General features: G+C 36.0%; 1 protein-coding gene across 1 annotated transcript; it reads right to left on the bottom strand.

Annotated features, from left to right (window-relative positions):
- Nucleotides 1–2,536: 2,536 nt before the first annotated feature.
- LOC144650045 (CCR4-NOT transcription complex subunit 10-like) lies at nucleotides 2,537–17,621 on the bottom strand. Its single transcript, XM_078509690.1, has 20 exons — nucleotides 17,467–17,621; nucleotides 15,684–15,815; nucleotides 14,645–14,789; nucleotides 13,557–13,646; nucleotides 13,090–13,153; nucleotides 12,798–12,859; nucleotides 12,529–12,597; nucleotides 12,058–12,165; nucleotides 11,433–11,516; nucleotides 10,904–11,156; nucleotides 10,167–10,369; nucleotides 9,395–9,513; nucleotides 8,401–8,586; nucleotides 7,562–7,663; nucleotides 6,940–7,053; nucleotides 6,098–6,234; nucleotides 5,344–5,385; nucleotides 3,618–3,739; nucleotides 3,109–3,184; nucleotides 2,537–2,790 (listed from the first exon to the last, which is right to left on the bottom strand). Exons 2-20 carry the CDS (start codon nucleotides 15,812–15,814, stop codon nucleotides 2,681–2,683), a joined length of 2,217 nt encoding a protein of 738 aa, XP_078365816.1. The 5' UTR covers nucleotide 15,815; nucleotides 17,467–17,621; the 3' UTR covers nucleotides 2,537–2,680.
- Between the last annotated feature and the right edge of the window lie 843 nt (nucleotides 17,622–18,464).

Genomic DNA, 18,464 nt, shown 5'->3' with positions numbered 1-18,464 from the left:
CGCTTTTGTGCATTCTTCACTGATAAAATCAGCGGTCTAAGGTCGGAGCTTGATACAATGCCATCTAGAAGCCTATCGATACCTTATCAAGAACAGCCTTCTTCTTGCACTTTATCGAAGTTCATGGCAGTTTCGATACAAGATGTAAAAAAATCCATCATGTCAGCACCTTCCAAGTCCTGTTCACTAGATCCACTACCAACGAGTTTACTGAAAAAGGGTATGGATGTATTGCTGCCTTGTATTACCACTATAATAAATCGATCGCTAGAGCTTGGAGAGTTCCCTGCCACCCTCAAGCATGGCCTTGTAACACCGTTATTGAAAAAATGTGATCTCGACCATGAAATACTGAAGAACTACCGTCCCATCAGCAACCTCCCCTTTCTTGGTAAGGTGATCGAGTGCATAGTAGCAATGCAGGTTAAACACCATCTGGTCATCAACAACCTGTATACTAAAACTCAGTCAGGATACCGTGCATATCATAGCACCGAAACATCTTTGCTACGAGTTTCTAACGACATCAACTTAGCCCTAGACAATCACGATGACGTTGTTCTAGTGTTGCTTGACTTATCATCAGCTTTTGACACCATTGACCATAGTGTCCTTATGGATAGATTATACACCCGGTTTGGTCTAAGAAATACTGCCCTGACTTGGATCAAATCGTATCTAACGAATCGCTCGCAGGCGATTGTCATCAAAGATGTTCACTCTTTTCCTGCTAAGTTGATCTGCGGTGTTCCTCAAGGTTCGGTGCTGGGCCCGTTGTTGTTCTCCCTTTACGTTGCACCCATTGAAGATATTATCATCGCTCATGGCCTCCAGTCCATGATATTCGCGGACGATACGCAAATATACTTGGTTATGCAACGATCTGAACAATCATCTTGTTTGAGTAAGGTAGAGCTTTGTGCACAGGATATCATATCTTGGATGGCTGATAACAAATTATTATGCAACTCATCAAAAACTGAAATTTTGCATTTTTCATCTCGCTCTCTTCAGCGTCAACCTATAGCCGCGGTGAATATTGCTGGCTCTGAGATCTAGACAAGCGTGAATGCCCGAGATCTTGGGGTCACTCCTGACCAATGCTTAACGATGTCCACGCATGTAAGCCATCTTTGCAAATCTGCTTCATTTGCTCTAAAGAGTATTGGAAATATTCGTCAGTATCTTGACCAACCGAGCACAGAAAAACTGGTTCACGACTTTGTGTCCTCTAAACTGGACTACTGTAACAGTCTCTTGTATGGTCTCCCTGATAAAGAAATCTCGAAAATTCAACGTGTTCAGAACTCGGCCGCCCGACTGGTAACAAGAACAAGGAGAGCAGATCGCATCACCCCAATCCTCCGTCAGCTTCACTGGCTGCCCGTGCGCAAGCGTATAATTTTTAAGATTTTACTTTTAACTTTTAAATTTTTAATTGATTTAGCACCCAGTTACTTGGCGGAACTTATTAATATTCATGGACCGATTAGGTGTCTTCGTTCAAACAGATCACCTGCGACAGCAGAGACCAGTCTTTAAGACCAAGAATTACGGTGGGCGCGCTTTTTCATCTTGCGCGCCAACATTGTGGAACAGTCTCCCACTTGATGTGAGAAGTGCTCCATCGGTTGACACTTTTAAAACTAAGCTTAAAACGTTTTTATTCAATAATGATCTTTAGTATTTTTCTTTTTTAATGAATTTTAGTATTTTATAATGAACTTCAGTATTTTTTATGAATTTTAAAATTTTTAATGAACTTTAGATTTTAAGAGGAAATCCGCCAGGACTTCGAGTAGTTATTGGACAAAATTATGTACCAAAACTATTTACACCTGATTGTAAGCTTTTGTGTTACTGCTTCAAATATCTTATCGAAAGAAATCTTTTCTAACAACACCACACATCGAAAACACATTTTGAAGTTCCGCTGAATTCCACTGAATCGCTTAAAAGATGTAAGCTTTTGCCCATAGCTTGTGAACTTTAAATATCATTTTCTCAGACTCGGATAAGAAATTGTTGTACCAGAATTATTTCCACCTTATTGCAAACTTTTTTGTTACTGCTTCAAATATCTTATCAAAAGAAATCTTTTCTAACAACACCACACATCGAAAACACATTTTGAAGTTCCGCTGAATTCCACTGAATCGCTTAAGACGAATTTACAAAATGGCTACATGTGAGATTTTTCCTATACCTTGTGAACTTTGAAATTCATTTTCTCAGACTCTGATAAGAAATTGTTGTTGGTGTTATCACGGATAATTACTTACATCTTTACCTTTTATTAAGGGTAGGAAATAACGCAATAGGATTTAAATTATTCTGGTACTTGATTTTTGTCCAACTTTAATAAATATTACTCGACTTCCTAGTGGATTCCGTCTTAAGAATTTAGTATTTTATCCTATTGTAATTTTAAATATTTTTACTTGTAAGGGCATTGAGATTTTTAATGTAATGCACTAGAAATAAATTATTATTATTATTATTATTATTATTAAGATATTTCACACACCATACTATGTTTTCGTTCAAAACTTTATTCCAGTCAAAACTGTATTACAGCTACCGAAGATCCAAGCTTTCACATCCCAGCAGGACTTTATTGGCATTCAAGCCCTATTTATAATGGCGTAACATTTGATTTTTCACAGAAAACTAAGATTGTTCATGTTTTCCAGATGTCAGCTCCCCTTGTTTTCTTTACAGCCTTGAATCCTTTGCTCAAAGGAAGAACTTGATGTTTTTTAATCGTCTGCAGTGCACCAGCGGTGTTACCTGGAATCACAAAACGAAATACGTTCAATAATTCTAAGTTGTCTGTCGTTTGGAGTATTTTAACAAACTTGGGTCTTCTCCATATAACACAGTTAAAATTATGGGTTTTTGGTGTTTTCAAGCTGCCGCAACTCAGTAAATACAGTCTTGTGTTTGCGCTTATGCCAAGCGAAAACCAGCCTTAATTTTTACAGTGGACTGTTAATCCTTTTTTGTTACCGACCATAGAAAGGAATCATTTCGGAATGCAAGTTTCTTTTCGTGTTAAGATTATAATATTTTTATTTTCCTTGTATAAAGAATAAGAAAGAATCTTACCACTCTGAAGCTCAATGTACACTGCCAGTAAAACAACACGTGCTGACAGCTCCTTTGAATAACCAAGAGAACAAGCCTACAAAGAAACGAGACATCAAATGAACAAGTTAAATTGGTGAGCATTGAAAGGCTGCTGTGTTTTCTCATCTACATAAGGGGGAGTCTTGCAAAGGGAGGTGTACTCCCATCACTGCAAGACATTAAGTAATAGCCATCCGCAGAACTTTCCTTTAGGTTTTTTTAAAGACAACTTGCCATGTTGAGCGCTTGTTAGTGAAATTCTGTTCAATGCTTTACCCTGTTTGTTTTGCCACGCTTAACAAGAACGAATTGAATATCTTACACAATCAACGGTGACTACATGTATAAAGAAAAATTATGATAGCATATCGGCGTGTTCAGGGGCTATACTTTTCTTGTTATAATTGCGTTTGTAGCTACACTTACACTAGAAAATAATTTCGCTTGTACGCAAATAGAAAATATTGTACTGGACTAATTCTTGTTACCTGTTGTAGACATTTTCGTGCCTTGTCAAATTCACTCCGTAGACTGTACACTCCAGCTAGATTGACAAGGAACGAGGCTCGAGCTTCACTTAATGACTGAGGAAAGTTCATCTTCTCACAACCTGTTCAGTAAACACATCAACACAAATTAACTTCTATTGACCAGCTACAACACTGATACAAAATAACACGCCACTTCTAAAGCTCTTAACTTACGCTGCTCTTTACCAACAGAAACTTGGCGGAACTGGCCAATTTTAAAACCGTTACTCAACTTTACCACAGACATAATGCACAAATTTCATTTCCCAAGTGAAACATTTATTGTAAATTCATTTGGATGGAACGAACATCAAAATTACGTGAAAAGAAAAAGACACTTTTCTAACTCTAGCCTTTTATGAAAAGCTCTCCGGGTACGTGGCAAAATCGTTTATTCGCAAAGTTCATTGTTTTTGGGAAGTGTTATTTAATACTCTTTATGTAAGTGTTTAAGTACCAGTAATCACATGATTTCGAGTGCAATTTAGAATAAATAAGCACGAGTAAATTTTTCAAAGGCTAACAAAATTGCACGAGCCCGCAGGGCAAGTGCAATTTGTAGCCTTTGAAAAATTTACAAGTGCTTATTTATTCCAAATTGCACGAGAAAAATCATGTGATTACTTGTTAATAATATACAAGCGACAATTTCGGTCACGCTTTGATAATTTTCGTGACAACTTCAGAGTAGCGCCTGGCTAAAAATTTTGACGTGTCAATTCATGCGTAAATATTCATTCACTCTCTGGAAGTGCTGCATGAAAAGTTTTCAGAACAGTCTTTTGACTCTTTTCGCCGTTGAATTTGAAGAATGTGAATGACAAAGCAAGGAAAAAATTCCTAAGGTTCTGCTGCTGTATTTTTTTGGTACGTTTTATCCGTGCTGTGTTTGTGTTCGCCCGAACAGAAATCAACCTCAGTTCAACGCATGTTGCTCTAGCTGACAAACTAGTCAAACTAGAATACCGAACTGAAATAATGATCTATAAAAATCTACCGAACGGATTTTCTTAGTACAGATGAGCACTCTGCTACAACTCCGCATTGCTACCTGATTTCACTGGACGTTTTACAGGTTAGATTTGCCTCTTACAGTTGTAAAACTATCTTTTGTGCCTTTTGTTGTTGAGCGAGCTTTTAAATAAACAAGCTTCGGCTATTATTAAACAATCATGAAATGAAATGCTTGCTCCTTCTGTGTTCAAAACTAGGTAACCGGTTTCTTGGAAGTCTGGTCAGTACTTCTTCGCGTTTCGCTTCAGAGAAGTGAAGCAATGTTTCGGCGAGAATTTTAATTTACTATCGGCCGTCGGCCGTGAGCTTATTTCGAGTTTAGGTTATGTCTTGTCCTCTTTGCCTTTTTGATAATTCTACGTCTTTTACAGTAAGTAATGTTTGTTGTTCTTCTGTACTTTGCGTCGTTTTCAAGTCTTTTAATTAAAATTGCGTTATTAAGTTTAAATTTTGTCTCACTTTCGTCCGCCATTTTGTTTGTTCAAGATGTATTTTTCATGAGGCTGTTGTCAATTACACCGTTTTGCACTGCTAATTACACGTTTTGCACTGCTAATTACACGTTTTGCACTGCCAATTACACTTTTTGCACTGGTTTGGGATAAATTGACGTGTTCTTAGCCAATCAGAATGGAGAAATTGCTGTTTGTATATTATTAAAGCGACTTACCATGAGGTTTAGCGGATTCTTTCTCTTTATCAACATTTTCGCCTGTTCCAACACAAACACAAATAAATATATGTTTAGTTCATGACCAAATAACAAACACATAAAACGATTAAGGACCTAAGGAGTTCAAGTTAGACTGATTTTACATAGCCCATGAAAAATAAAAAGCCAATTGGAGACCATACGGTGTTAATTCCATTGGTTTTTTTTTGCCAGCTTTGTTACATTTAAACTTTTGTTTCACTGGTTTTGTTAGTAATATATCAAACACGAGAGGCAGTGTTTTTGGATAGCTGATGAAACACTGTCTCGAGTGTTTGATATATCTTCTCAATCGAAACAAAAACTACGGAGAAAACGGAGAAATAAAATCGTAAAAATCTATGCTAATTAAGATCGGGTTTCCAAACCACCGTCACGGTTATAATTTTCTTTGTTTTAACTTGATGAATTATTAACGAGTTTGAGAAGAAGAAAATAAAACAGCATAAGTACAAATAATAAAAGAAATGCAGACCAAAGGTTCTTTACTAGTATGAAAGAGCTATCCACAACATTAGAGAAATGAGAAAGATACTACCGAGTCAGTGACACAAAATACTCGGAAAAATCACTGAGTTCTCTCACAGGAGTTGAACCCTCTAGAGCGTCCAACCGTTGTGCAGAAGGTCATAGGTACGACTTCTGTTGTGAGAACTGGGAAGTTTTTCCGAGCAGCTCTTTTCTCATAAGAAGTTTCTGACAAACTAATTACCTGCTGAGCTGTCTGCAGTAGTACTGGGCGGAGTGATACTTATATTGTTGATGTTCTCTGGTGCCAGGTGCATGATGGCCTCAGGTAAACGATTCAGTTTGATCAAAGCTTCCGCAGCATACAGATGACCAAGGAACCTGAAACATGCAAACTAGCTGGTTAACGGAATTCAACCCTCCAAGTTAAGACCATTTTAGTCGCCATGGCGACTAAAAGTTTGGATCTGGGGACTAACTAGAACTGAAGTCGCCAGCCTCGCAACTAACACTGAGAAGAAGGACTGAAAGAGTGACCTTAATTTAGCGACTAAAATCTTTCACTGGCGACCAAACTTAGGCACTCGGTGGCCAAATGGCCACTAAGGAAAAAAAAAAACTTGGAGGGGTTTTAACCACAACAGAATGCCAGTTTAGTACATGTAGAAACTACGTTTTCCACCACTATCGATTATGGGACCCAAACTTCACAGTGCAGTGGAAAAAACTCTAGCTGATTTTTAACCAGAATTCTGTCTCCGAAAAGCAACAAAAGTTGGGTTTACTACATTTAAGAATCACAAGGTACATGTACCTAGGCAGCGATAAGCTAAAGAAATGACATGAAATGAGTCGGTTACTGAATAAAACTGGTGGAATTCTGAAGGGAAGTACATGAAGTGAACAAATTTTTAACATCGTTCCATGGGTTCATGCTAAATTTGTGCTTATTTCTTGTTAAAAAGGAAAGTGGTTAACTCCAAATCACACTCATCAGACCACTTGTTGTGTCTGCTGAGGATACAGAATGTAAATGTATAAAAGACGTTCATATGTTTCACTGACCCCTGATTGCTGTGTACTTACTTGAGTGCTCCAACAAGATTGGACTGTGACAGAAGTTTTTGTGCATGTGCTAAAGCCATCACATTGTCACCCAGTCCCAGTGCGACATATGCACTGCACACTAGAATGGAACACCTGCAATGTCACAAACAGTCAGTCCTATAATAACAGTTATTATTACTTGAAGTCATGAATGAGATATCATGCTTCTGGAGCTACCAATTTTCTATTGCTTTTGAATTGGTATGGCGTATTTCTCCATAGCCTTCATAGAAAATCAACACACTCTGATCTGGAACCAGATTTATGTGCAATTCAAAAGATCCAACTAATCCTGCAAACGTTTTAATCCATTTTTACCTTTGTTGGCTGTCATAAATTCTTGGTGGGTTTCTGTGGTTTGCAAAGCGTTATTATTGTTGTTTTAGGCTGGCTATGATCTGCTTGGTATAAAAAAGAGTGGCACTTTGTCTTTTTAGACTTATTGTATCCCTGTGCAAAGTTGATAGGCTACATTGTAGTGTGCAAAATGTTCTTGCTCACATCAGGATCTCACACAAGGCACATGTACAAGTACTTAAATATGGACTGTTTTGCATAGCTCAAAGCTGTATCGTGTGTAAGTTAACATGAATTGACTTACCTGAGGTGTGGAAGTTCACGAAGTTTAACTGGGGGCCCAGGGGGAGCTGGGATACTTGTTTCACTTTGTATTGATGAGGACCGACTAAAGCCGCCACTGTCACTGCAATATGACATATGTTATACAATAAATACCTTTCTACTTGTCGATGTTCTACATCTGTTGTAATCCCTGCATGTTCACAATGCAGGGATGCAGGGGTTGCATTGCGTAAAGATGCAGCAATACATACACATTGTAACTTGCAAGGTTAACCAAGGGAGAGAGTTTACCAGTGTGGTTCCCAGTAAAAGGAAGGTTAAGAAGCACAAGACTGGTTAATTTAAATCTTAACATCAGATCAGGATGAACGATCACGATATAATGAAGTTAGGAACAGAAAGGGTAGAAAGGCCGTCAAAAGAACTCATTATTAGGATTTATTATACAAATACAGGAAGGTAGGTAAAAGTCTGTGTCTGAGCCAAGCGGCCCATACAGCCAGAGCTTATCCCAGTTTCTGTTAGCATTAAGTAACAAGGAGTATTACCACTCCCCCCTGAATGGGATGCTTGTCCATCGCAGGGTTACCCTCCAGCAGTAAATTCGCCAGTACCCATTTATACACCTGGGTGGAGTGAGGCACTGTGAGAGTTAAGTGTCTTGCCCAAGAACACAAAGCAGTGCCCCGACCAGGGCTTAAACGCTGGCCGTTAGACTCGGAGTCGAGCGTGCTAACCATTAGGCCACTGCGCGTTCATTTTCATGTTTGTTTCTATAAAAATCAATCCTTTGTAAAGGACCAGTTTGCACATGTCAAAAAACACTTTCTTGTCATATTACCATATCATGTGACATACCTAGATGCATCTGTTTCTTGGCTGAGTGAATCATCTTCCTTGGCCTGTTGACTCTCAAGCACACTCTCTGGTTCATGGGCAGGTATCACTTCAGCACTCTTCAGCAGCAACAGAGCATTTTGCAGACATAATGAAGCAAATGCTAAGGTACAGGCTGGCATTGCAGCAGATTGGCCTTTACTTTCACTACAAAGAACACATCTTATATTATTTTTGTAATAAAAAGTACATAAAGTATCTTGTTTTGTTTCATTATTCTAGGTTTTTAGTTATTGATATTGTAGTGATGAAACAATATTTTCATGGCCCAGCACTAAAAAAAAGTGAAAAAAAAAAACAGTGCGGCATAACCTCTTTTTCAGATATACATTTGTATGTACCATAACAATGTAACAAAGTCTGTTTGAAATAAAATTGATCACTATTTGAAGGGAAATTATTGGTCTTAATACAAAATTTACTTCCTTCAACTACATGTACATTACATTACAACAAGTTAATAATTATGAAGAGATCTGTAAGATGTTAGAGAAGCTTTTGCCATTAAGCAACATCCAGTGTACTTTGCCAATTCAATTTTTAATTTCCATTGTAGAAAAAATTAAAGAGCTCTGCAACACAACATTGCCTTCCAAATGTCACTTAGCAAAGCAGTGGCTATGTTGTACTGTAGGTCATCTTGGTTTTCAGGTTAAAACTGTTTCCAACCTATTTTAGGTTAATCTATTTCAACCTGAAGATAACACTACTTTAATCACTTAAAACAATATTTGCATATATTATGAAACATTGTCGCATTATTATTCTTTTTATCTTGGGCAATCCCAGTTGCTTTTATTATAGTTGAATCAGCACTCTTTCTAAGTTTTAAAATTCCCTGTGATAAAAAGTCTTTTCATTTGGCTGGCTATGATATTTTTTGAGTTCTTTCCATGTGTTATGTTAATCTTCTGTTTCTAAGGAAAAAAGTTTTTAAAATGAGCATTTGACTTACTCAATACCAGACTGTTTGTCAGTCTGAGGTGAAAGAACAATCTTACGGTGAGGTCCTGAACCTACAACATCTTGAACAACATCACTCTTCTTAATGCACTGCTGCCGAAAGTCATCTGACTGTAATATAACAGACAATAATCACAGTAAGCTTACTTTTAAACCAGTTTGATTTGATTTTCAATTTACAAAGGAAAGTAATCATGTAGTGTTTTACAAATTTTCAGCCAAAATTAAAATTAACCACAATATAATTACATATCTTGTGGTTTATTTGGCATTTTGCTTTGTTTTATATACATTTTTTTTATCATACAATGTACATTACCATACACTAGAACAAAGAAAAATACCAAACTTTAACCACAGAATAATCATAAACCTAGAACACCAGCACACCACATGTTGTCTTTCTGATAAACAAAAGTTTTTGGGTTTTTTATTAATTTTATATGGAATGAGGTAAACATATGCTGTGAGACAATGATCGACAATGATGAGTAACTGCAAGGCTAATAGAATAAGAATAACACTATGAATGTATATATCTTATTAGACATTCTAGTGTTTACAGTATTGCTGTATATTTCTACAAGTCTCGCAGTATTTTTGTGAGCCTGAAGGGTTAGTCAAAATACAAATGACAAGTAAAAATATTTAGTGATATGTTACACATATTTGTACTTGTTTTGTGCGTTATTTGTATGCTATGAAGGAGAGTTGGATAACAAATAGAATTATTGACATGATCAGCAATCAAATATGCAACTTACCAACTGGAAAGCTACAATACAGCACTCAGCGAGTCGAAGCCAGAGTCGAGGATTTGTGTGGTAAATTTGCACAACTTCAACCAGACAGTCAAAAGCTACAACAGGTCGACCAGAAAACAGAAGCTGGATTCCCAGATTATAAAGAATCTCATGACGACGATTCACACCAAGTGTCACTAGAGAGCGGCTTGACACTAGAGCATCTGAAGTGATTAACAATTTGAATGAACATTAATGTACAGCTTCAAGTACATAAAGTTAAAACCAGATATCAAGTATAAAATTAGAAAAATTGGGGAAAAAATGACATAAACAAAAATTAAATTTAATGCCTTGTCTCAGAATCCAGAAAAAAAAGCTTCCTTTAATAATTTTGCTACTACAGTATTACAGTAAAGCAAGAAAACAGGGTGTTAACGGAAATGAAATGCAAGAATTACCCATAAGCCTTGTTTGAAAGGCAATTTTACACAACATTTGCTCAGCAACACAGTGCTTTCAATGGAAACTGATGACTGACGAAAAGCATTAGCTACTTTGCTCAGAAGTCTGCTACTTTTTTCCATAAAATGACTTAATAAAAGAAAGGTTCTTGGTTACTCTACTAAATCCAGCAACCTACTTCAATTTTTACTAAAATTCCTGGCAGTGGGCATATGTAGAAAATACAAGGTATAACACTCTTACATGCACCTACATGTAACATGTACATGTACAATTAATAAACCCAAACATACTTTTGTCAGCAGGTAGTGAGGTAACTGCCTTGTTATTCTCCTGTAAAGCCTGTCTGAAGTAGAATGCCGCTAAGTTGTACTTGTGCATTTGGAAGTGAATGCATCCCAGGTCATTGTAGTACATGGTGCTAACTGACTGCCCTCGTTCCATAATGTCATTTGGTTTTGGTGCACTGTTTAGCAGCTTAATGGATTTACGAAAATTCTGCCGTAGGTACTCAAAGTTGCTCTTGAGGAAAAGACCCTCTGGAGTCTAGCAAATAAGAACAATGTCAGTTTACACACTTTCTACTGTCTGCAGACCTTGCATTGCATAAAAAAAACATTCAGTTAGATATAATTATAAGAGAAAAATTTTTTGCACATGTAATTCGCAACATTTAGTCACATCTTAATTCAACCCCCACTCCAAGACACAGCGAACACCCATCTGGTGATGTGCACTCTTTTCTTGTTTTTTCAACATTTTAACAAGTGAATTCTCTATTTAGACACACCCTCCCTTGCCTTCCCAAGATTATGTACTTACCATATTGTTTGTGTTAAGGACAGTTTTTATCTCACGTTTGCAGGCTTTCATTGACTTCAACAGGATATTTAGTCGAGCTTTATGCTATAAGAAAAACAAACTTGAACTAAGACTAACCCTGCTCTGTTAATGTATGTATAGCATCCCTGACGCCTTTACGTTTTAATAAATTAATTTTAATCAATTAACAATTAATTGACACCAACCCATTATGTTCTGTTCTGAAATATTGCATGAATTTGATTTTTTAGTTATTTTTGCACATTGTTTAACATTAAGGAAAAAGAGATCTTTCAATTCACATAAAGGAACCGTACCTTTATGTTACTTAGAACTCACTGGTCAAAACATCTATACAATGTATAAGATGTCAACAGTAATTATGGCAGTGAAGAATTTGTAGGTTGCACGCTGATTCCCAGAATTTACTGTAGGCTCTAAGCCAATGAAAAGACAGAAAGTGACTACAAATTATGTATAATAGTTATAATAGTCTGAGACTAAAGGCAAAATTAAACTGGTTTGAAAAAATGTCAAACAGTAACTAAAACAAAATTAACCACAACATGCAACATAGTACATGTATGCATATTACATTGATATCAACGATTTGCAGCTTGAATACCTGATGAATGCGGAGTTTTAAAGATTCGTCAACTTCTTTGACAGGCTGGGGTCCAGATTGACTTCCTGGGCCAAGCTGAGCTTGTAATCCACCTTGAATGATCTGAGTCTTGTACAGAAATATACATTGTCAATAACAGCATATTTTGGCAAACAAATAACAGGGATGTAGCTAAGATTTCCAGCAGGCAAATTTTCTTTCATCACAGATCGAAAAATTTGGCTCACATCAAAAGAAAGATCTAACCAGACACAGTCTTTTGGCTGGAAAACTCAAGTCTTCAGGTGGTTAGTTTCCCCACCTTTTGCCTGTAATTTACATCGCTGCAAATAATTAGTAACCTATTACAACCTCTAGCTATCAAGCTATCAAAATGTTTTAAAAAAATTATCTCCAAATTGTATGAAAACAAAGCAAATTTAAATAAAAAAAAAAAAAAACCTTACATGATATCAGTTATTTGAATATTACCTCCACTGGTTTACTTGATCCAAATACCAAGGTTTCTAGCACTGTTATAACGCTATGAGCTTTGTCAGCCTAACAAAAACAAGCAACAATTTACTGTAAGCAATTAAAGTATGTAACTTGACATTACAAATGATTCCAAGGGTACATGTAAAACAACATAGACGGTGCAAAGACTGTAACTCTATTAATTCTAACAGTTTGATCAAAACTAAAATCAAGACTAGATCTAAACCGAAGCAAAGTGACAAATGTAGTTCACGTCTTAATACCTTATAAAGGGTCAGATATATTTCGCTAAGCAAGAAGCAGATTTTACATCCAAGTGATTCCTCTGTGAAATGCAAAATATATTAAAAGGTAAGAAGATTTTCACAAATGTTCCAAAATTAAAAAAAATGTTTATTCATGAATTACTCCAGAACCACCCCCAATGTCCCTTACTTTTAGCTCTTGAGTAAAAGTTAATTGTTAAAACCTCTCTTTATGAAAGAACCCAAATACTTCTTATAGTTAGTACATTAAAAGATACACTTAACTTAAACATATTTATTAGGACCTTACCTAGGGGTTCAACAATCTTAAACAGTCTTTCAAGAATTGATAATGCTTTGCTGTACTGTCGCAACTGCAAAAATAACAATGATATTAAAAAACATGTACAAGTAATTCACAACAATAATTATTCGTCACATCTTCACTCAGAATTTACAGACTTAGAAGGCAGTTTTAACAGCAAAGTTTTTAATGCAAAAGGCTCCCAACTGCATGAACAGGTCAAATAAATTAATATTTTGGGATCTTTAATTCATGTACATGTAAGTGCTGGAGATTGCACTGAAGTATTGTATAACACAATAAAAAGACATGTAACGGTATTTGTATCTTCAACAAACCAGGTTAATATTTATTTGTTTGTCCATTTTTTTATAGCAAAAAAAAAACATACATGATAAAACTGTCTGAAATACTTGCTCATTCTCTTTATACATGTATAACAGCAGAGGAGAATAAAATGATTCTAAACTCACATGAAAGTAAATAACAGACTCATTGTAGAGCAGGTAAGCTGTATCAATATCATCCATTTCTTCACCAGTGTCACCACTTTCTTTCTCAATCTAAACAAAAAATGGTTCAGATTTCATTTACGTATTCATAATTATTTGTGGATAGGACACTCTTATGTTTATGGAAGTGCATGTATCAACAACTCAGCCCTCTTCTCAACTGAATACATTCATTAAAGGAATGTCATTTGACAAGCCAAATAGTGGTTGTATACACTGTAGTCAACTGAAAATTTGCATTTCTCTTAGTTTACCACAACAAAGATAGAAGATATAAATGCTTTTATAGAATAGTTTTATTAAAAAATAATTACATGGCAACCAGCAGGCTGAATTGCATAATTATTTACAATATGAATCTAAAAGGGATAAAAAGTTTATAATAAGGCCTATTTACACGTAACAATTTTTTTGATCACATACATTACTATTAAAGATAAAAAAGTAAGAAGAATCTACAATGATAAAAGACAATATAATGGAAATAACATCTCTAAAAAAGGTTTTAACTAGTTTATGTCTGCACGACTACACATTGCCGGTATGAAAGACTGTTTGTAACCATAAGTGTAAAAACACGGCAAGTCAAAAACTCTCTCGCGCCTGATGTTGTAGTGGCCATGAATCTGTCAGAAAGCAGGCAAGCGAGTTTATGCTGAACTGAGGAAATGCTATTAAACAACTCGACACATTGATCATTGCGATCAAAACTGTCTAGACAGCGATTGTGCAATTTGTCGGGTAAAATAATTATTATAGAGAGCGCTCTTTTTTGTACATGTTTGAGGTTTCAAGAGGTTTTTGCTTAACAGCCAACAGGATCAAAAATCTACAGTTTTCAATACAGACATGATGTCTCAAGGGTGCCTAATATGTACATCGCTATCACTCAATCAAAGTTATTTCATAACAAACTATAAAAATTATTCAGTGGGAATTAGCCCATCGCTGAGTTTGAAACAGATTTGCAAGTTGCAAACATAATTATGACTTTAAGCCAGTTCAAGTTTTACTGGATTTATTTTACCACATTCACAAATTGTACTCACTTGTTTTCTTATCTGGAGTAAGTTTTTTCCACATTCTTCAGTTCCTGTACAGTTTGAGTGATAGAACTGTGCTACTGTTTTATTGTGTTGAACCTTTGGATCATTCTTCCTCAGTTCTGACAACTTGTTTAGTGAAACCAAGCATCTGTTATGACAACAAAATGAGACAAAACTTGTGAAACCAAGCATCTGTTATGACAACAAAATGAGACAAAACTTGTGAAACCAAGTATCTGTTATGACAACAAAATGAGACAAAACTTGTGAAACCAAGCATCTGTTATGACAACAAAATGAGACAAAACTTGTGAAACCAAGCATCTCTTATGACAACAAAATGAGACAAAACTTGTGAAACCAAGCATCTCTTATGACAACAAAATGAGACAAAACTTGTGAAACCAAGCATCTGTTATGACAACAAAATGAGACAAAACTTGTGAAACCAAGCATCTGTTATGACAACAAAATGAGACAAAACTTGTGAAACCAAGCATCTGTTATGACAACAAAATGAGACAAAACAAAGAACAAAACTTGAGTTCATTCAAAGAATAAACCTCAGATAGTTATTTCTAAGTGTACATGTACTAGTAGAAACTCATCCATTGTTTTCTATTCGGCGATAGAACACATTGCTCTTTTACTTTAAAGCAACATTTTTTCTTTATTTTTGGCTTAAAAGTACACAAAATTGCAGGTTATGAACCGCAATCCTTTAAAGTTTCTACTAAAACAATTAGACTACTCGCTCTCGTTTTCTATGAACGATAGTCCTGGGCCTTGCTGACTATTCGCTTATAGTAAACCCGGCCTGTAGTCTAATTGTTAAATAGTTTTATAATTGCCTCTGTAACCGACAAATATAAAGACAATTAGTAAAACAATAAAACACAAATTTATTGACCCTTGGCATTATTGCATTATTATAGTTATACCGGTAACAGCAAAGCAAAGTTAGCTTCCAAATATTTTGGTTTTACCTCAAAAGCAACAACAACCAACTTTTGACACATAAGACGTTCAGTTCTCTTCTTACCTATCAAACTGTTTGCTTTCAAATTCAACATGAGCATTATTGGCTAGTTCTCGCTCGGCATCAGTGACACCAACTCTGGGAACCACCTCTGCTTGGAGGTCTGTGTTGTTATCAACTGGGACTTCTGACATGCTGATATAAAACCAAAATAAACAGCAATCAATTGTTATGTTGGCAATCACTGGATGCCAATGGTTTATATAAATTTTTTTATTTTTACGTAAAGGAGTTTTTCAGATTTGAGATTCTGAGATGTTTGTGTTGTGTCATGTTATTATACAGTGGCCAAGTGGCCCATTGAAAAACTGGAACTTGTAAGACCTTGTAAAATGAGTACAGAAAACTTGAAGGGTGACTTGCATCATGTACAAAAAAAAAAAAATTGAAACCAAGTTAAATTAAAGAGCTTAAAGACATGTTTTACTACAGTATAAACGAGTTGACTGAACTATGAACAAGTTAATAAGCCTTCAACACCGAAGCGGACACAGAGTATTACCAGGCGTAGTCAATCGATAAACCGATAATCGATAACAATCAATAGCAATCGATATCAATCGAAGATTGATATCGATTTCTGATACCACTCGATAGGAATCGATAAAGAAAAAAAGTTGTGAGTTCGATTGACATCGGAAATCGATAAGGATTGGTTTATCGATTGTTATTGATTGTTATCAATTTTTATCGGAAGTTATTTATGTCAATTCCTACATGTTCAACATGGACACAATACTGTTTTATGGGTCTATTGAGTCCTTCAATCATGGATATGTAATGCAAATATTGCTAAGCTTGTACTATAAAAAGAACAAGAACAATATTGATACTCCAGCGCGATTCAAAATTAGAAGAAGTTGCGACCAAAGTAGCGGTGCGCAACCCTCTAGTCTCGCTATAACAACATCATAAATACATTGTATGAAGCAAAAAGATGGAATTGTTCGGGAGGGCTACAATCACCGTGCATATATAGGATCGAGTTGAACTTTTACCAACGCAAGAACGTCATATTATGTAGATGTAATCGACCGCGCTCTGAGCGCTGCCTGGGTTTTATGGACTAGTTAAAATATCTTAAAAACCCAAACCACGAGAATCTTGATGAACATTCTGCCAGGACCCCAGACTGGACTTCGGCAGGACTAGATGCTGAATTAATAAAATGTTTTACCATTTGAACGCCGGTCTCGTATTGTTTTACAAAATAGTAACGCCATCTTTAGAATACAGACAATACACCTCCAGAGGCTCTTTGGGATTAGTGATTGTTATCGATTACTGTCGATTGCTATCGATTATTATCGATTTTCTAAATCGATAACAATCGATAATAATTTTTTCTGTGAGTTCGATTGTTATCGATTATTGATATCGATAGATATCGATTGTATCGATTGATTTCCGATATCGATTTCTATCGATTGACTACGCCTGGAGTATTAACGCACAAGAATCAGTTTTCTTGTTAGTAGGCGACCAGATAATTTTACTGTTTATTTACATCTAAAATTCATTAATGTCGTCGACGAAATTATAGCAAACGGTTGTCAACTTCACTAGAAAAAGATTCAAACAGACATGACAAATAAAACGAATCATTTTATAACCGGGATTTGTAGTATTATTGGTCAACTTTCGAGAGAAGTGAGACCGTACGTAAGCTATCGAACACGTGAATAAACGGTAAGAAAACCGCTGTTTTCACGCACGTAGCATTTATAAAACTCGCAGAATCTCTAGTGCTTTAAGCAAAGTAATGTTTCTTTAAATAAAATCATACCTTTCGTGTTAAACTCTGTTTATTTTCTTGTCCAAAGCTTCACAATCTTCGCTTCAGAGGTCTTGCAGTCCGACGTGACGACCGAGCAGAACATGCTGGTCAGCGGCGCTGAAAACATTATAATCGTCATGTAAACTGCAATTTGTGTCCCAATAAAGAAATGGAAACGAGGTTGCTTCGCGCGGCAAACTCGAAATGGCAGATGACAGCTTCCAAAGCCCAGGAACCATCAATAGACTACAGTCACTACAAGGAGTATTGAAAGGTACAGTTTGCAATTATTATTAGTTTTTCACAGAGGAAGACTTTTAATACAAGAAATGCGACGATATTGATCTGTTAGGTGTAAATATTGACTCCAAACTCTCGACTGTCTGTGGTAAAGTGAACAAGTTTAAAAAGCTGGTATGTAGACAGACAATATTATATAAACTTAAGGTCGCGGGAGATACCTACAGCATGAATAAATTCATGAAGCGAAATTTCGCTAGACCTGCAAGTTTTAAAACGCTTATTTTTCCGCTCTAATGGGTGCGATTAAGCTCAAATTTTACAGAGACATAAAGAAATGATGAACGATTATGTATGTCATCTTTTATTTGGTGAATTGGACTTAACGGCGATGATATAGCCTTGTTAGTGCCAAATTGGGAAGAACATGATTTTGTGGCAGAGTTTGCGAAACGAGTAGGAGACAGCACACTCTGATCTTGTCAAAAACTAATCAGTCAATATCTCTAGAGTGTCATAACGGAAGCGGATTTTTTAATTTAAGATTTGCCAGCAAGTAATGGCGGTTTAAATGCGCAAATTTTAATTGAATGCCTTCTACCTCTTTCTAAAAGCGCTCTTTTAAAATTCCGCTTCTGTTATGACACACTACAGTATTCATAGTTTACCTATCTGCAGTGGCAAGTCATGAAGTTCTGTATCCGCGCTGTATTCTCTGCCACAAAATTGTCGGAAAAGTCCAAACTTTGAGATTTCCGAAGGTGTCC

This window comes from Oculina patagonica, chromosome 4 (assembly GCF_052425735.1).
Source record: "Oculina patagonica isolate OP01 chromosome 4, crgOcupat, whole genome shotgun sequence".
Lineage (NCBI taxonomy): Eukaryota > Metazoa > Cnidaria > Anthozoa > Scleractinia > Oculinidae > Oculina > Oculina patagonica.
This window is presented reverse-complemented; position numbering and strand designations above follow the sequence as displayed.